General features: G+C 37.2%; 1 protein-coding gene across 1 annotated transcript; it reads right to left on the reverse strand.

The window, feature by feature from the left end:
• Positions 1-8,737: 8,737 nt before the first annotated feature.
• On the reverse strand, positions 8,738-13,905 carry LOC132636144 (pentatricopeptide repeat-containing protein At5g42310, chloroplastic). The gene is made up of 5 exons (XM_060352851.1): positions 12,140-13,905; positions 10,033-10,185; positions 9,831-9,902; positions 9,328-9,509; positions 8,738-9,136 (listed from the first exon to the last, which is right to left on the reverse strand). Exons 1-4 carry the CDS (start codon positions 13,874-13,876, stop codon positions 9,399-9,401), a joined length of 2,073 nt encoding a protein of 690 aa, XP_060208834.1. The 5' UTR covers positions 13,877-13,905; the 3' UTR covers positions 8,738-9,136; positions 9,328-9,398.
• Positions 13,906-15,771: the final 1,866 nt, after the last annotated feature.

Consider the following 15,771-nt stretch of genomic DNA (forward strand, 5'->3'; position numbering starts at 1 on the left):
CAGAAGGGAAATGCGCCACAAGAGAAAGCTAGTATGTCAGGATGGCATCAATCGGGCGGCACAACTGAAGCGAGCCTCCATGGCGAGCTTCGCCTTAGGCATGGGATCGTGCCTAGAAATCCTGGGAAAAGAGAAGGTTGGCCTGCGGTCGCGAAGGATCGCGGGCGCCGCACGGGCGTTTGTGTGCCGCTGAAGCGCAGAAAAAAGTTAGGCCCGTGACACGTGGTATCAGAGCTTAGATAAGCAAAGAGCTAAAGAAATCTGAATGTCAGTGATACCGACATGGTTGACAACATATATATACATCGATAGTTGATGGTTCTTGATGCATATCTCATGGTGTTGTTCTTGTCTAAGTCAGTATAATTCGGTTATAAGTCGCGTATGGGCCACCCTATCCTTCAGTGAGCTCTAGGTACGAGTATAGGGGGTGCTTGATCAGTATAGGTCAGGAACTCGTCACGACTCATCGGTTTGGGTCGTGACAATACATATAAGAAACCTGTACACAAGATGCATGTCTACGAGCCTCTAAGAGTGCATCTAACTGACTTAATGGTCGGGACAGAGCCCGCCATGCCCAAAATATACATACATACAATGCATACCAATATGATAGCAAAGCAAGTACGGAAGTAGTGGAACTCGCCGGTAGACCGCTGAACTGGAGTAACCTACTGATAGGGTACGTCAATCTCAGGAGTCGGACCTGTAGGCATGAATGTAGCGTCCCCGCAAGGGACATCAATACGGAAAGTGTACCGAGTATGTAAGGCAGGATAAACATGACATAAAGATAACATAAGTATAGATAACATGAGTAAGGAAGACTGGAAGGAAACAACCTGGAACCTGGATGCCTCTGAGGGCGTGCATTATGCATGCAGACTCTTTTACATATACATATACATATATAAGCCTTTGTGGACTAGTATCATATCATATACGCCGTTCTTTGGGGCTCATCTCATCATATAACATGCCCAACTGCAGTGGTGTAATTGCACACTAGTGTCATGCCCGCCGGTTATAGCCCGGGGTGTTATCTTATATGCACACACACACACACACGAAGCATGAACCACATGGATTAGCATACCAAGACATTCGGGGTGACATAAGGTCGGTATCCCCCGAAAACATTGTGGAGCTAACATGAACATCATCAAGCCTTGGTAACATACAAGAATATGCATACATATGATTTCATAGCCTTTCATGATTTTGGAATTTCTCATAAACATCAAGATGGGAGCATCTAGCTTACTTAACATAATATGGAAGGAAGGAACATGGACATTGCCGGACTTAGAGTAGAATCGTTTCTTTTGGGATGTTCATTTGCATATACCTTGTCATGACCCAACCAGAGGGCCAAGACGGGCACCCGGAACTATCCTACCGAGCACCTCTGAACATGCATCTCATAATCATCTCTAGGTGAACCACAAAGATAGCTCATGGGTATCATGATCTGTAAGGGCATATATCACAAGATAATGACACATCTCTGTATAATCATCAATAACTATGCCCACAAACATAAGTCGACAAGGCTGCCAAAATATAATAAAACAATATGAACTGATAACGATATGGGACTTCTAGCTACACACATCTGTCTACGAGCCTCTATATAGAATACAGGAATCCATGAAGACAGGCAGGACTCCTCCATGCCCAAGTATACATATACACAAGAGTAGTACCAATAAACTGCAGCTTCGAAGCAACTGGAGCGCTTTTGAAACTCCGCTGATGAAGCTCCTAAGGGTCTGGTCCATCTACCTATCTACCTGCGCGCATAAACGCAGCGTCCACAAGAAAAGGCGTCAGTATGAATAATGTACCGAGTATGTAAGGCATGAATAACAACATAACAAGAGATATGGAATATAACATGAGTTAAAGAGATAAACCTATACATCTGAATGCCTCTTGAGGCAAATATCATGCATGCTTAGCTTTCTTTTAAAAAAAAAAACATTTTTCATACATATACAACATAATAGTGCTGTGGAACGTGCAACGGTCTATATATCATATCATCATTACATATGTTGCCGCGGAACGAACGACCCGATCCATTTAACCATATATCCCGCGTCTGGGCATCCCGCGTCCGGGACGATATCATAGTATACCAGCTGATCAGGTGGTTATGTGTATATAACGCCTCACCTTTCCCATATCCCATATACACATATATAATATAAGTAGCATGCATGATAGCCCAAATAAAAGTTACTACTTTATCGGAGTGACGTAAGGTCGGTAACCTCCGATTTATATTATGGAACAATCATTATCGCTATATCTCACCTTGAAGGAAGAAGTAACATAAGGTGAGATCAACAACAACGAATAAAATCAAGAAAATCATGAAATAAGCTCAATAATCTCATAATAGCATCAAATCCATAAGCTCTGGAATCTCTAGAATGGGATCATCATCATTATCATCGTAGAAAACATCTATCTTTGGCATCATAAGAACTTTGAGAATCATAAACTTCTAGCTTTTGGGGATAAGGATGTTATGGAAAACACACATAGGTTTGTAAGAAAGAATCATGCCTTTAGAAAGAAAGGGACAGCCTTAACATACCTTTTCAGTTGTCTTATTTAACTACTTAATGCTTGTCCTCCCAAGCTCATAAATCTACATTCAAGAGAATTCATACTATTGTTAGGCTTATCGTCATATGCTTGTCTTAAGCCTTTAAATTAAATCCTCTTAGAATCTGCCGAAATTTGGGCAGCATCTCCCCTATATCTTCTACTCCCTCCAATCTTCAAAACAACTCCCAAAGCACAATAAAACATCAACAATTCCATAATCAAAATATTACATTCAAACTATACTCAATTTAATCCCAAAACTTCTTTTCATAATCAATCCATAACAACAACTTCATACAACCCCTTATACACTCGTTTACGATAATTCCTTAACATCATTATTATCCCTCATAACAAGATTATGCTCAAAACATACTAATAATTATAACTCAAATTTATTGAAAACTCAAAATATCATCAAATGTATATTTGAACTTTTCATCCAATTTTCTTATCCTCAAATCTTAAAATACTTACCAAACAAACTCATAAACATGAAATTAAGATGAAATCCTACCTCAAAATTCAAGAACACTTTAATTCTATGGTTACCCCACCTTAAAAAATACTCACCCAAACATTTTCAAGAAGAGGAGACAAGTGTAGACCTCACTTGGAACCCTTAACCACTTTAATCTTCACTTTGATCCTTGGTTTAAGCTTGGAAATATGTTGGAATATGTTTGGAGAGGTTTCTAGGGCTTTCTAGGACTTGGGTTTATGTTAAAGATGAAATAAAAATGACCAAAATTGTCATATAGACTTGTAGGAATATATGTGCATGTTGTGGAAGTTGGGGGAATGTTCTAGAGGATTTGGGATATGTTTAAGGGGGTTAGGGAAGGTTTGGGGAGGTGGTTGAATGAAAATAAGGGGTAAATCCCCTTTTTATATTGTTCTAGGGTCAGTTTGCACCGACCTAGAACTTTCCGCGCACTGTAGCGCGCGTGTCGCGCACTGTAGCTGCGCGTTTCTGCTCTACCAGCCTGACTTGTAACGTCCATAATTCTCTACTCCAACGTCGTATCGACGAGCGGTTTGTCGCATTGGAAACTAGACGTCATGAACTTAAATTTAGGCTTTTGCTTTACTTCAAAACTCCTCATATACTAAAAGATATTATTTCCCCAAGTTGGCTCATACTTTGTTGTTCAAAGTAACACTAATCTTTTCCAAAATCATACTAACTCAACTCCTTCCACTCAATTCCTTATAGGACCTTACGGAATTCCTCCTATGCATCCTTTACTCATAAAATATACTTAATAATGCTTCGCCCTTTATACTCCAAAGTTTTTTTACTTAGCCATAGTTCAACATATTTTATACTCCAAAGTTATTTTACTTAGCCATAGTTCAACATACTTACGCTCAAATTTGATAAGTGCTTCTCCGCAAGTACGGGGTATAACATCCTGTAGTTGGACTCATGCCATAGAAGAAAGGAGATGAAGAAGCCTTAGCATTCCTTTATGACACTTTACTTTCTTGCCACAACAACTCGCTAGTTATGCTTCAATCTCTACCTATAATGATAGAATAATGCTTTTATCACAACTTGTCAGCCCTAATTTTACGAATCTAAGTGACGAGTAACTTCTACAATAATTCGGGCAACATTTCCCTTGTATTTCTTACATTTTCCAGATCTATGAGGACCATAATAACAACAACTCATCCTAATTCAAGTTCATATAACTCAATTTATAGTCAATAGGTCGATACCTCGAGCGACATGCTCGGTTTACACTCCATAAGGCTATTTTTTTTCTTACGAGCTATAATTGATTATAATTACAAGGTAATCCGTTTAAAACTCCAATTGTCCAGCTATATCCATCATTACATCTTTCCCAACAAACCCAACAAGCTATCATAACCAATTCCAAATTCTAGTGTTGAATTCATGGATTTCTCATTTGCATGTTCAATTCCCAAGCTAGATACACCTAATTGCAAGTAAAGGAGATGGAATCTACCTCAATTGGCTTTAACAACACCCAATCCTAGCTTGATTTAGTCCAAAACCACATCTACTCCAAGAACAAGAAGAAGAACGATGATCCCGCAATGTTTACGAACTTCCGATATCCAACTTGCATAGATTACTCTTGGATATATATATATATATATATATATATATATATATATATATATATATATATATATATATATATATATATATAGAGAGAGAGAGAGAGAGAGAGAGAGAGAGAGAGAGAGAGAGAGAGAGAGAAAGTTGATATGTAGAGAGGAGGAGGATCCAATTAGGGGGTGAGTTGGAATGAAATTTTCGGCCTTAGCACCTATATATACTAAACCCACCGCCTCAATGTGGGCCGTATTTTTTTGTATGAGCCGTCCCGGGCATGATACTTCTCTGACTTTTCGAATTTTCTGTTGTATTGCAAAAGAAAACTCTCTGCACTTGAATTTAGATAGGTTATGCATCCCATAATTCCTTATATACTAGGAGATATACCTCCTGAAAGTTGGGCCAAAATCCTGTCCAGAATTCTGCCTAATTTTCTCTGAATTCTGACGAACTTAAATTTCTTCGATTTTCTTGAATCCAAAACCTTCCCATACTTACCAATAATGCTTATGAACCTCCTTAACCTTGGGGCTCATGCAGTTGTGCCACTTTAACTCTTACGACACTTCCTCTCTTACGCTTCCATGGTCTTAACTCCCAGCGCAAATTAGCATACGGAGGGACGGGATGTAACAGGAACGCATGGATTGGGACCTTGTGTGCCGCACGTGTGCAACTCTAAGAAAAACCTACAGATTTTAACTCTCTGAATAGTTGTCTTGGTGTGTCATGTACTTTGGGACCCTGTGCGGTGCACCAGTGCATTTTCTACCAATCGGTGTCAATTTTGGACTAGACGAACTATTTCGGCCTAATTGGTCAATTCCTCAAACTAAAATACATATTGAACACGTTTATGAGAGAGATTCAGATTTTTGATAGAAGAACATTGCAAGGAGGGCGCGCACACCTTAGCGGAGATTTATACAGATTATCTTTTCTTCCTTCTTTTTTATGGTTGAATTATTATGAATTGTGGAGTCCCTGGTCAGTTCCAACTAACACCCAAGACATGATCGACAAGTAATAAAGTGAGATTTAGTCGTTAACTTTTCTAACTAGATTCAATAGTAAGAGAATCAATTTTGTAGAATTAAAGACAAGAAACTAATGAAAGCAATAATATGATTTTTAGAATTCATAGAAGAGAAATATCCTAGAGTCAAGGGGGAGTTTATCCGTTCAAGTTGCGTGTCCACTTGAGTTAGTCCATGAAAAAAATAGTTTACTAGCCGCATGGTTGATATTACTTCGAACAGGACCTATCCTAGAATGACGCCTACCCAAACTACTGAGACGTCTATGTTTCCATTGATCGTCCTTAATAATAAGAATGCAGTTGTCTCCCCTACAACTAACCTGTCACTTGCTAATTGTAAGTTATTCAGTGCCGCTAATCAGTGTCAGACAGACCGTCGAATGAACCGAACAAGTTCTACCTTATCCTATGATGCAAAATAGACCTCTCTGTTACGACTCACAGCCTAAATTGTAGATAGTATTCAATTGGTGATCAAGCAATTAAATTATTAAGCGCGCGATAATGTATGTTAATTATTTAAATCAATAGATATCGATGATAATCAAATGTATGTTAGCATCAAGCTTCAACTAACAACAATCATGAATAATCTCGTAACCCCAGAATAATAGAAAAAAAAAACAAATAATGTGGCGATTACACAATCTATAATCGTTCAACTAACTAATACAAGAAATATATGATAAATTGTGTGAATTGTTGCTACACGATGATGTGTTTACCATTCTTGCGTTGTATTCCTCTCCGAGGTTTGAATACTCCTTCAAAAACATGTAGAATAGGCCTTTATAGTGTTAGGATTTCACTATGAGCCAGATCAATAAGTGAAGTCCAAAACCAACTAGGACTAGCAGAAAAATACAAGGTCACACCGTGTACAGTTGGCACATAGCACAGGGTGCCCTTCGTATTTGGGAATCACTTTTTTTTCTTGCATTTTGTGAAAGCACGGCCTGCTAGGGGACATCCCAATATGTTGTGTCGTTGTTATTCATGTGTCACTTAACTTGTTCAACTCCTTTTCATGTGCTTAGCTCGTTTTGAATACTTCAAAATGACTCCAAATTAGACATCAAAGTCATATTTCATCTCTTTTCGCATCAAAACGTAAGCTTCCCATCAAATCATCTCCTAAACATACATATCAAGTATAAAGTGGCCCCAATGTAATCAAAACACATGAAAAGAGTAACAAATGAGAGGCGTAATGTGTCTAAAATCATATACTTCTTGCCACACCCCAAACCTTCACATGGGTGGACCGACACTTGATGGCGGAGTAGCTTTACCTGAACGTAGAACATACATACAAGGCATATATACAATCGATATGAAACAGTGTCGTGAACTTCCACTAATCATGAGAAAACACTTCTTTATACATATGGAAATCATTTCTACAAAATACTAAATCAGTGGGGCCCATAAGGCGACACTGGAAACTTAACACAAAATGTGTGAACATGACATGACCATCTTAGATCCTTTCAAGTTGTTAGCCTTAGTTGAAAGACTTGCTCATAAATCAATTATTATTTTGAATGTCCCCTAATATACTGAAGAATCAGGTTCTTCACCAATAACAAGAAGTAAAGTGCGAAATAATAAATTACAAGGAATTTTACCAATGAAAACTCCTTGCTCAAGGGACGCAAAATTCACGACCTACCTTAGTAGGATTTCTCCAACAACTCCACTAAAAATCGAGAAATTTGAGGTTACAGCTCTATGACCAAGACCCTAACTTTAGTACCTTTCCCCCTCTACAATTCTTCCTAATTATAGCTACTTTATTCAAGACTCTACCCAATCCTGAGAGCCCTTTACAACTCAATGAACACCTATTGCAAAACGTCTAACAAAGTAAATAGGTTACGACTCTTGAACACAGAATCAAAAAATCAATTAAAAACTATAAGCTGCGACAGTCTTGGAACAGGTTCTCTTGTAGGACTTGTTTCACCTACTTCCATTAGGAAAGTCATTTTCCTTATTTTTAAGAAACTTATTTTCCTAAAGAAAACTTTTTCCAAATAGTTGACCAACTGAACATGAGAAAATTGAACAACATTTTCGTTTTCCTCTATACCAAGCACACTCATAACCCTTGAGAAATTACCCTTTCAGAGAATATGAGACTCAAGTAAATGTTTGCTCATATATTTTTCAATCTTACCGACAAAACATTAGACTATCGTCTAACATACGCAATGAATTACAAAATTTCAAACCATGGTCTAATATTTCCTCATATAATTTTATGTTTGCTCAAAATGGATCTTTAGACCATAGTCTAAGAGATCCATAAATTGCAAGAGAAATAAAAACAGGGTTAATTACTAAACAGTTACCCAAAAAGGTACATCTAGTGAATATTTATGCATAAACAACTGAGCTTGATTTGAGGAGTCTTTCTAATCCAAGTGAAGAGGAATACCCACTACATACTTAATGTAAATTACACACCCAATGAGATCGTTATAAAAGTGAAATTCAAGTATAATCGGACCTTTGAATCTATTCATGTGCAAATAGATATGCATAGCTAAGTTTCTCTAGCTAACTCTATCGGCGCACACCAGCAGTCCAGTAATATGAAATCGGTTAATGTGAAGGAGGAAAATAGCCGCAAAAGAGTGCAGTGATATTATCGTATCCACCAAACAAACTTCCAATGAAAAATAAGAAGAGCATTCAAAAGAAACCACGTTATAGTAGTTAAAAATAAGGATATGAAGATTCAAATGCATGAATCCACTAAGTTCAGATCATGGCCCAAAAGATCTACCCAGATTCCCTTCTTGATGTCACAGTAGAAAGGCAAAGTACATTGTTTTTGTTCTCCAATTTAAGGTCAATTTTGATCTAAAGAATTGAAAAGAGTTACCACATCCTGTTGTTACATAATTATGAGCGAGAGCAGTGTCGTCGATTCTACTTTGCCAAGTCTGTTAGTCCACTTCCATAAGGAGAAAAGATGACAGCTAAAATCCTTAAGTAAACAGGCTTCTGAGGAGCTCAGTTATTTGCAAGACCCTATCCACATGCTTAAATTTATTTTTGTGACCTCTTATCATAAGATAGGACATGACTGTAAATCAACATTATGCTAGAAATCCTGTTCCTAGAGACCTAGACTCAAAACTGCAATTACAAAAATATGACACTTGACAAGTTACACAAAAAAAGACAAGCTGAATATTTGCTTTGTAGCTATACGAACTGTACAAGTATGTAGATGAAAGTATGCTGGGACGAATTTGGACCTTGGATCCGTTGTTAACCTTAAATTTTTAACTTCCTTGTCCCCCAATTTAGCTGTCAAACATGAAGCTCTTGAATGGTGACATAGGTTGATGCACAAATGTGAACCAAAGCTGCACATTAAGCAATTCAGCATAAGTTGAAAAGAACTAGAATTTTCAAGTTCAAATTTCCAATTCAACATTTCTAATTTGAGCTAAACTTAAGCACCAGAAAAGAGATTTTCAAATTGAACACTCTAATCCAACTCCTCAGCACACTGTAGTGACATGTTAACTCAAATACATACAGAAGATTTCCGTACCTAAAATTGAAAGTTGAACTCAAAAATCATGATTCACCATGGTCGTTTTTGTTAGAGTGACTTGCAGTCTGCTACAATTTCAATGTAGACTTCATGTATCTCAAAGCAGAGCGTAGCATTGCTCTAGCTTTCCTATCTGGGATGCATCCAGACAATAGCATTTCTTCATAAACAGCTGGAACCTGAAAGCCAAAATATTTAGCTGATCCCTACACAACTTCGATGTAGGAACGCACAATCTGGTAAATTTGACAAAGACAACAATCTTAATGTGAAATTCATTGCAATTCTGCCATCTATTCCAAGAACTTGATACTTTTGCTGCATCAAAAGATTGAGTTTTGGAGTTTAATAAGGAAATTTAGTCCTTCAATATGCTAAGTTCACATCAAATAAGATCCAAGGGTAAGACATAAGGTGGAAAAAACCCTAGAGAAACAATCATGACGTACAAAATGGCAACTCCAACTCTACAAGAATAAATTAAAAGATTACGTGCTTACCCTTTCAAATTTCTCCACACGTATCAAGGTTTTCATGAGAGTGGTGTAAGTAACTACATCCGCTTTCATATCCTGCAGTTGTAGGATATGCATGGAAGTCAGGATGATATATAGTCACCAAAGGGAGAAAATAAAGAAATTCGTATATTTATACATGAGCATACAAATGTATATGTATAGGTAAAAAATAGGGCGAACTCACATTTTCTTTCATATACTTCAATACAGCAAAAGCTTCAGCATCTCTCCTATCCTCACCAAATGCATTAATTAGTGAATTGAGAGCTAACAGGCTGGGCTTTAGACCATCTCCCTTCATGATCCTAAAGGCATTTACTGCTTGTTCAGACAATCCCTGTTGATGGAGAGAGAAACTTTTCACGTATGCATCAGAACAAATCTTAATAAAGAACGTCGATCTGCAGAAGGCTAAAATGATAAGCAAATTTCAGGCTTCATTACAGATTCCTTTTGTTTTTTGTTTTTTTGGGGCCGGGGGCCCGGGGGGGTGTGGCCACTTGAATATAATGGGATCTGCATTGAACTATCTTTCATACTAAGAGATAGCATCCATGTAACTTCATTAAAGACCAAGGACCAAGCTTTGGGAGCTCCTAAAAGGCCTACGACAACATCCAAGCCAAAGGAATTTCAAGACAAGTTAATGGGCTTCAACCGCAAACTAGACATGTCGTGTTAGAAGAAGCACTCAAGCCCATGGATATCATTTATCCAAGTGCTACAATTATTTAGTGGAGCAAACTGAAGTCCACAATGTTGAGGATCGGGGCCTTAGGATCAGCTATTAAATGTCCAAAGAAAAAGGCTCAAAGTTGCCTAGAATTTAAGGCAAGAAACTTCAAAGCCAACAATTATGGGCTTCTAAATAGAGTGAATTGGGGTCCAAGAAACTTCAAGAGAGAAGGAATTTCGTGCAACAAGGGTCAAGAAGTGCAAATAAATCAGCACAAACTTGGCGCCCAAGTTTGGAGAGGAATCCAAGCAATGCTTTCACTATCTTCAAGTTTCTTTCCTAGTTTGGGTTTTGATTTGTTTCCTAATTTATTCGTACTAGGTTTCATGCTTTCCTAATTCCCAAGGATGTTGGGATTTCTTTCCCAGTCTTTCCTTAATTAACTAGTTATTTCCTGGTTCTTTTTTACCTTGTTTTTCTAACAAAATTTGGTTAGATTTTTAGTTAACTTGGCTGTTCCTCATAGTCTATATAATGGGGTTTATTTTCGTTTTCTTGCCTTAGATTATTAACAATATGAAAATGATCTCTTCTTTACACCTTTGTGTGTGGTGACTTGGGATTTATGGAGCATCCTTTAGGAGGTAAGGCAATCTTGTCCTTGATATCTTTGCTTTTTACTAGGGACCTAACTTAAGAGATTGGCTATATGACACTTCAATAATCATTCTGTTCCATTTGGAACCTTTTCATTCCAATAATCGGTTATTCGTCTTTTAAGACAACTAGTGATTCTCTTAGCCTCTGTTTGGATGGTTGTTTCCCGTGGTTCATTAATGTACAGTATGGTATTGTATTGTATTGTACTGTATTAATGAACACAATGTTTGGATAGACTGTATCATTTGTTGTGGTTTAATAACATTTGTATTGTTTGATTTGACGGTATGGTATTGTATAATAACTTGTAAGTTTACTAAAATACCCTTAACTCTTAATTAGAAATTAGTTTATATATATTAATATAACTCAGGTAAAGAATAAAATAGAAACTTTAAAAAATAAGTAGGTAGTGGGTGGTAGGGTCGGGGTGAGTGGGTGATAGGGTGGGGATGAGTGGTTGTGGGGGGTGGGGTTGGGTGGTGGTGAGGGGTAGTGGGGTGGTGGTGGTGGAGGGGTAGGTGGTGTGGTGGTGGTGGAGGGGTAGGTGGTGTGAGGTGGGTGGTTGTGGGATGAGGGTGGGGGTAGTGGGTGGTAGGGTGGGGTTGCGTGGTTGTGGGGTGGGGTTGGGCGGTGGTGTACTAGCGACTAAAATCAAATACCAGTTAGTTTGTACTACCTATATGGATACACAACAACAACAACCCAGTGAAATCCCACCACGTGGGGTCTGGGGAGGGTAGAGTGTACGCAGACCTTACTCCTACCAAGGTAGGACGGCTGTTTTCGAAAGACCCTCGGCTCAATAAGATAAAAATATGGATACACATATAAGATAAAAATAGATATCTATTCAGGGAAATTATGACCTAAGATATCGTGTGAGAGGGCAAGCTATGAAATTTTCAATAAGCAGCCCGTTATAGGTCATAATAAGTTTAGAGTTATTTATTACCCTCTGTGCATAGGCATTGATCAAGGCATTATACATGGTTGAAGATGGCTTCAATCCAGCAGACTTCATCACCTCTAAGCACTCAATAGCATCATTGAACCTTCCTGACTGCCCATAAATATTAATCAGAGTGGTATATGTAACAACGTTGGGCAGTAGGCCCTGACTCTGCATTTTACTCAGCAGGCCCTTTACTTCCTCCCATTTCTCGAGCTCACCAAAAGAATTAATCATTATATTGTATGTGGTGGTGCACGGAAAACATCCACTTTCCTGCATGGCCTCAAACAGCTCCTCCGCTTTATTGTGATGGCCATGCTTACTATGGCAATCTATAAGTGTGTTCCATGTAACAGTATCAGGTTCAATTTCCTCCAACTTCATCCTTTCAAATGTAGATATTGCATGATCCAAACAATTGTACTTGCCAAAAGTATCAATCATTATGTTATAAAACTGCCTATCAGGATTCACCCCACTATTCTTCATTTCTTTAAGAACCTGAAATGATCTCTGCCACTCTCCCCTATCACGATAACTAGCTAAAATCCTACTAAACACAAATGAATTCGGCTGAACATTATTCGCTTCCATTTCTTTCAAAACAATTCTCGCACTTTCCCACCTACCTGCATTTCCATAAGCATCTATCAGCAAGCTATATGTATGTTCATCCGGTGCCACCCCACTCCTCTCCATCTCAGACACAATATGCTCAGCATCTTTCAAAGATCCAGTTTTAACATAGCCTTTCAAAAGTGCATTAAACGCCCTCGTCCTTGGCTTTAACCCGCCTTCTTTCAACTCCTCAAAGACAGCCTCAGCCTCCTCAGTCCTACCTGAGTTACCCAACTCAGATATCAAGGTAACAACAGTAGCTGTTTTGGGGCTCAACCCATTACCTTGAACAACAGCCATGAAACATAAAGCTCTATCAACATCACCAGCTTTAGCGAAACCCACAATCATATCATTCAACAATTGCCCGTCAAGTTCAATCATATCAGTTTCAATTTCATCAACAAACTTGTCTAACATAGTCAAATCAATAGAATTACTACGGATAAGCGACTGAATAATCAAACTATAATTAACATAGTCAGATTGATACCCGTCTCTGCGCATTCTAGACATCAAATTAAGTGCCTTTTCGAGATCACCATTCCTTGCACAAGCACCAATAAGTGCATTGTAGGTTAAGGGGGTGAGTGTTTGTCGCTGTGAGAGCAAAAAAGCCTCGTACAACTTGTCGGAGCGTCCGAGGGCGTGAATGAGAATAGAGTAGAGGAGTTCGTATGAGAAACAAACGTTGTGCTTTTGAAGCCATGTAACGAGTGAATACGCTATCGAAATTGAGGATGGCGTGGAGGACAGATTTTTCAGAAGAGAGTGCCAGAGTGGAGCCGGCACCGCTCGGTATGACTCCGCCAGCCGCAACTCGGTCGGCTCCAATTCATAATTCGGCTCTGAATTGGCTGTGTAAGTCGAAAGAAATTGAAGCAGAGGACTGAAATCGTACCGCCCATTGTAGTCTTCATCTTCCTCCATATTCAATTGCTTGGAGATAGACACATGGCAACTTGAAGGCTGTTTTTGAAGCCGGTGATTGGTGTGTAGACGGAATTCAATACATGGAAAACGGAGTTGTAACGGCGGAGGAAGTAACAGTGTGTTCATTCTCCGTCTTCTTCGACGGCAACTGCAACTCAAGGTGGAGGGGAGAGATAAAGCCACCATGTTTTTTAGAGCACCAGATATTTTATACTTTTCCATATATCATAATACCTCCTTAACTATTTCAATTGTTAACTAGAGCCCGTGCCAGCACGGGCCCAATATATGTTAATTATTTTATTTTTATGCAATAATAAGACTCCTTCAACATATTTTATGATATATTTTTAAAGTTACATGTGGAAAAATAAAAGTTTTAGGAGCAAGAGTTCAATAATTTGTGTTATAATATATTTTCTTTGTTTCAAGTTACGTGACCTTATTTTTTTTATTTTTTTAAGATATGTGCTAATAATCATTTTAATCGTCATTTTAAACCGCTAATCAAATCTTAACCATCATTTCAAGACTGATTGAATTTTAATTACTTTTTAAAATCAGTAAACATCATTTTAACGATCGTACCCCTAGACTAAAACGTGATAATCTTTAAAACTTCACATATATGTACTTGGAATGCAGGAACTTCGGGAAATGTTTCTGGAGTAGTATAATCTTTAAAACTTCACATATATGTATGGTAATTATATGTCTCTATTGTATGATATAACACGGACATATAATTATATGTGTGGTATAAGATACTCTTTGTATCTTTATTTTTACGCGAACTATCATAATTATGTATTTACTAATAAGTTATATTGGTTATTTTGATGCTTTATAATTAGAAACTTAATACATTGAAAAATGCCTACTTATATTAGTTTATTTTCGGAATATTAAACATTGCAATAAGAACAGAGTAATTTATTTCGTAAACATATTTAATTAGTTTTATTACATTATTATAGTTAGTCCTCTTACCTAATTATACTTGTTTCCTCATATATTATTCCTTATTCATCACAACTTTTAACCAGTTACTTTTAAAAATTAAGTTTGTTAATAAAATATTTATTTCAAACTAAAAATTAATTTTATAAAATAATTTTAACCGGTGTTTCTCTACCTATTTAACATATTAACTATAGGTAGGATATATACTTACTGAAAAAGCTACGGAGAAAGAAAGAAGTAAAAGATGCAAATCCAGATTGTCACTTAAATGTTTAAATGACGCAGAGGATTCATTTGGGAAGTGTGCAAATAAAGCGCGGGGCTTCTAAATCCAAGGCTGACCCACACTTTCACTAAAGTCACCTAGTAGGCACTTAATTGTCCAAGATAGAAAAAGTACATACATAAAACAATTGAGTACAATATCTCTAAAACCAAAAAAAATATATGAAATACCAAAACTGCCCCTTTGTGCAAGCAGGCATGTCGACGATCCACTTATGAAACTCATGTTTCTAGTTATAAAATAAATTAAAAAAATCTCGTGCTATGCACGGGCCCAAACACATGTAAAAATATTGATAAATCAATGATTAAGTTTTTAACGAATTTTGAATTGATAATATAAAATAATCCTTATTAATAAAAGAAGTATAAATTTCGATTGTGTGGTTTTTGAATAATTTTAGAACTTGCAATTGCAAATATGTTACTATATTTGTATGCTTATAAAACTTTTTATCCTTCTTTTTATCTAATTTCTCACTCAGTTAAATAAATAATATTAATAATAAATTGAACAAAAAGCTTATTAAGAAAAACCATGACATATTGATATTTAAATAGAGCTCCTACTTTAAAAATTAACAAAAAGCTATGGAGAAAGAGGGGGAGAAACAGAACTTTTCTCACTCAGTGAAATAAATACTACTCCCTTTGTTTCAATTTGTTTGAACCTATTTCCTTTTTAGTCCGTGCCAAAATGAATGACTTCTTTCCTAATTTGGAAACAAATTCACTTTATGAATGATTTACAGCCACACAAATTTTCAAGGCTTATTTTGAACCACAAGTTTCAAAAGTCTTCCCTCTTTCTTAAATGTCGTGCCCAGTCAAAT

Source organism: Lycium barbarum, chromosome 4 (genome assembly GCF_019175385.1).
Source record: "Lycium barbarum isolate Lr01 chromosome 4, ASM1917538v2, whole genome shotgun sequence".
Taxonomy (NCBI): domain Eukaryota; kingdom Viridiplantae; phylum Streptophyta; class Magnoliopsida; order Solanales; family Solanaceae; genus Lycium; species Lycium barbarum.

Excerpts from the sequence above, each read along its gene's own strand:
- LOC132636144 (XM_060352851.1), bottom strand. The coding sequence starts at position 13,876 with ATGGTGGCTTTATCTCTCCCCTCCACCTTGAGTTGCAGTTGCCGTCGA. Across the intron at positions 10,186-12,139 it reads TCAATGCCTATGCACAGAGG|GGATTGTCTGAACAAGCAGT; the intron begins GTAATAAATAAC and ends CTCCATCAACAG. Across the intron at positions 9,510-9,830 it reads GTGTGGAGAAATTTGAAAGG|GTTCCAGCTGTTTATGAAGA; the intron begins GTAAGCACGTAA and ends TTTGGCTTTCAG.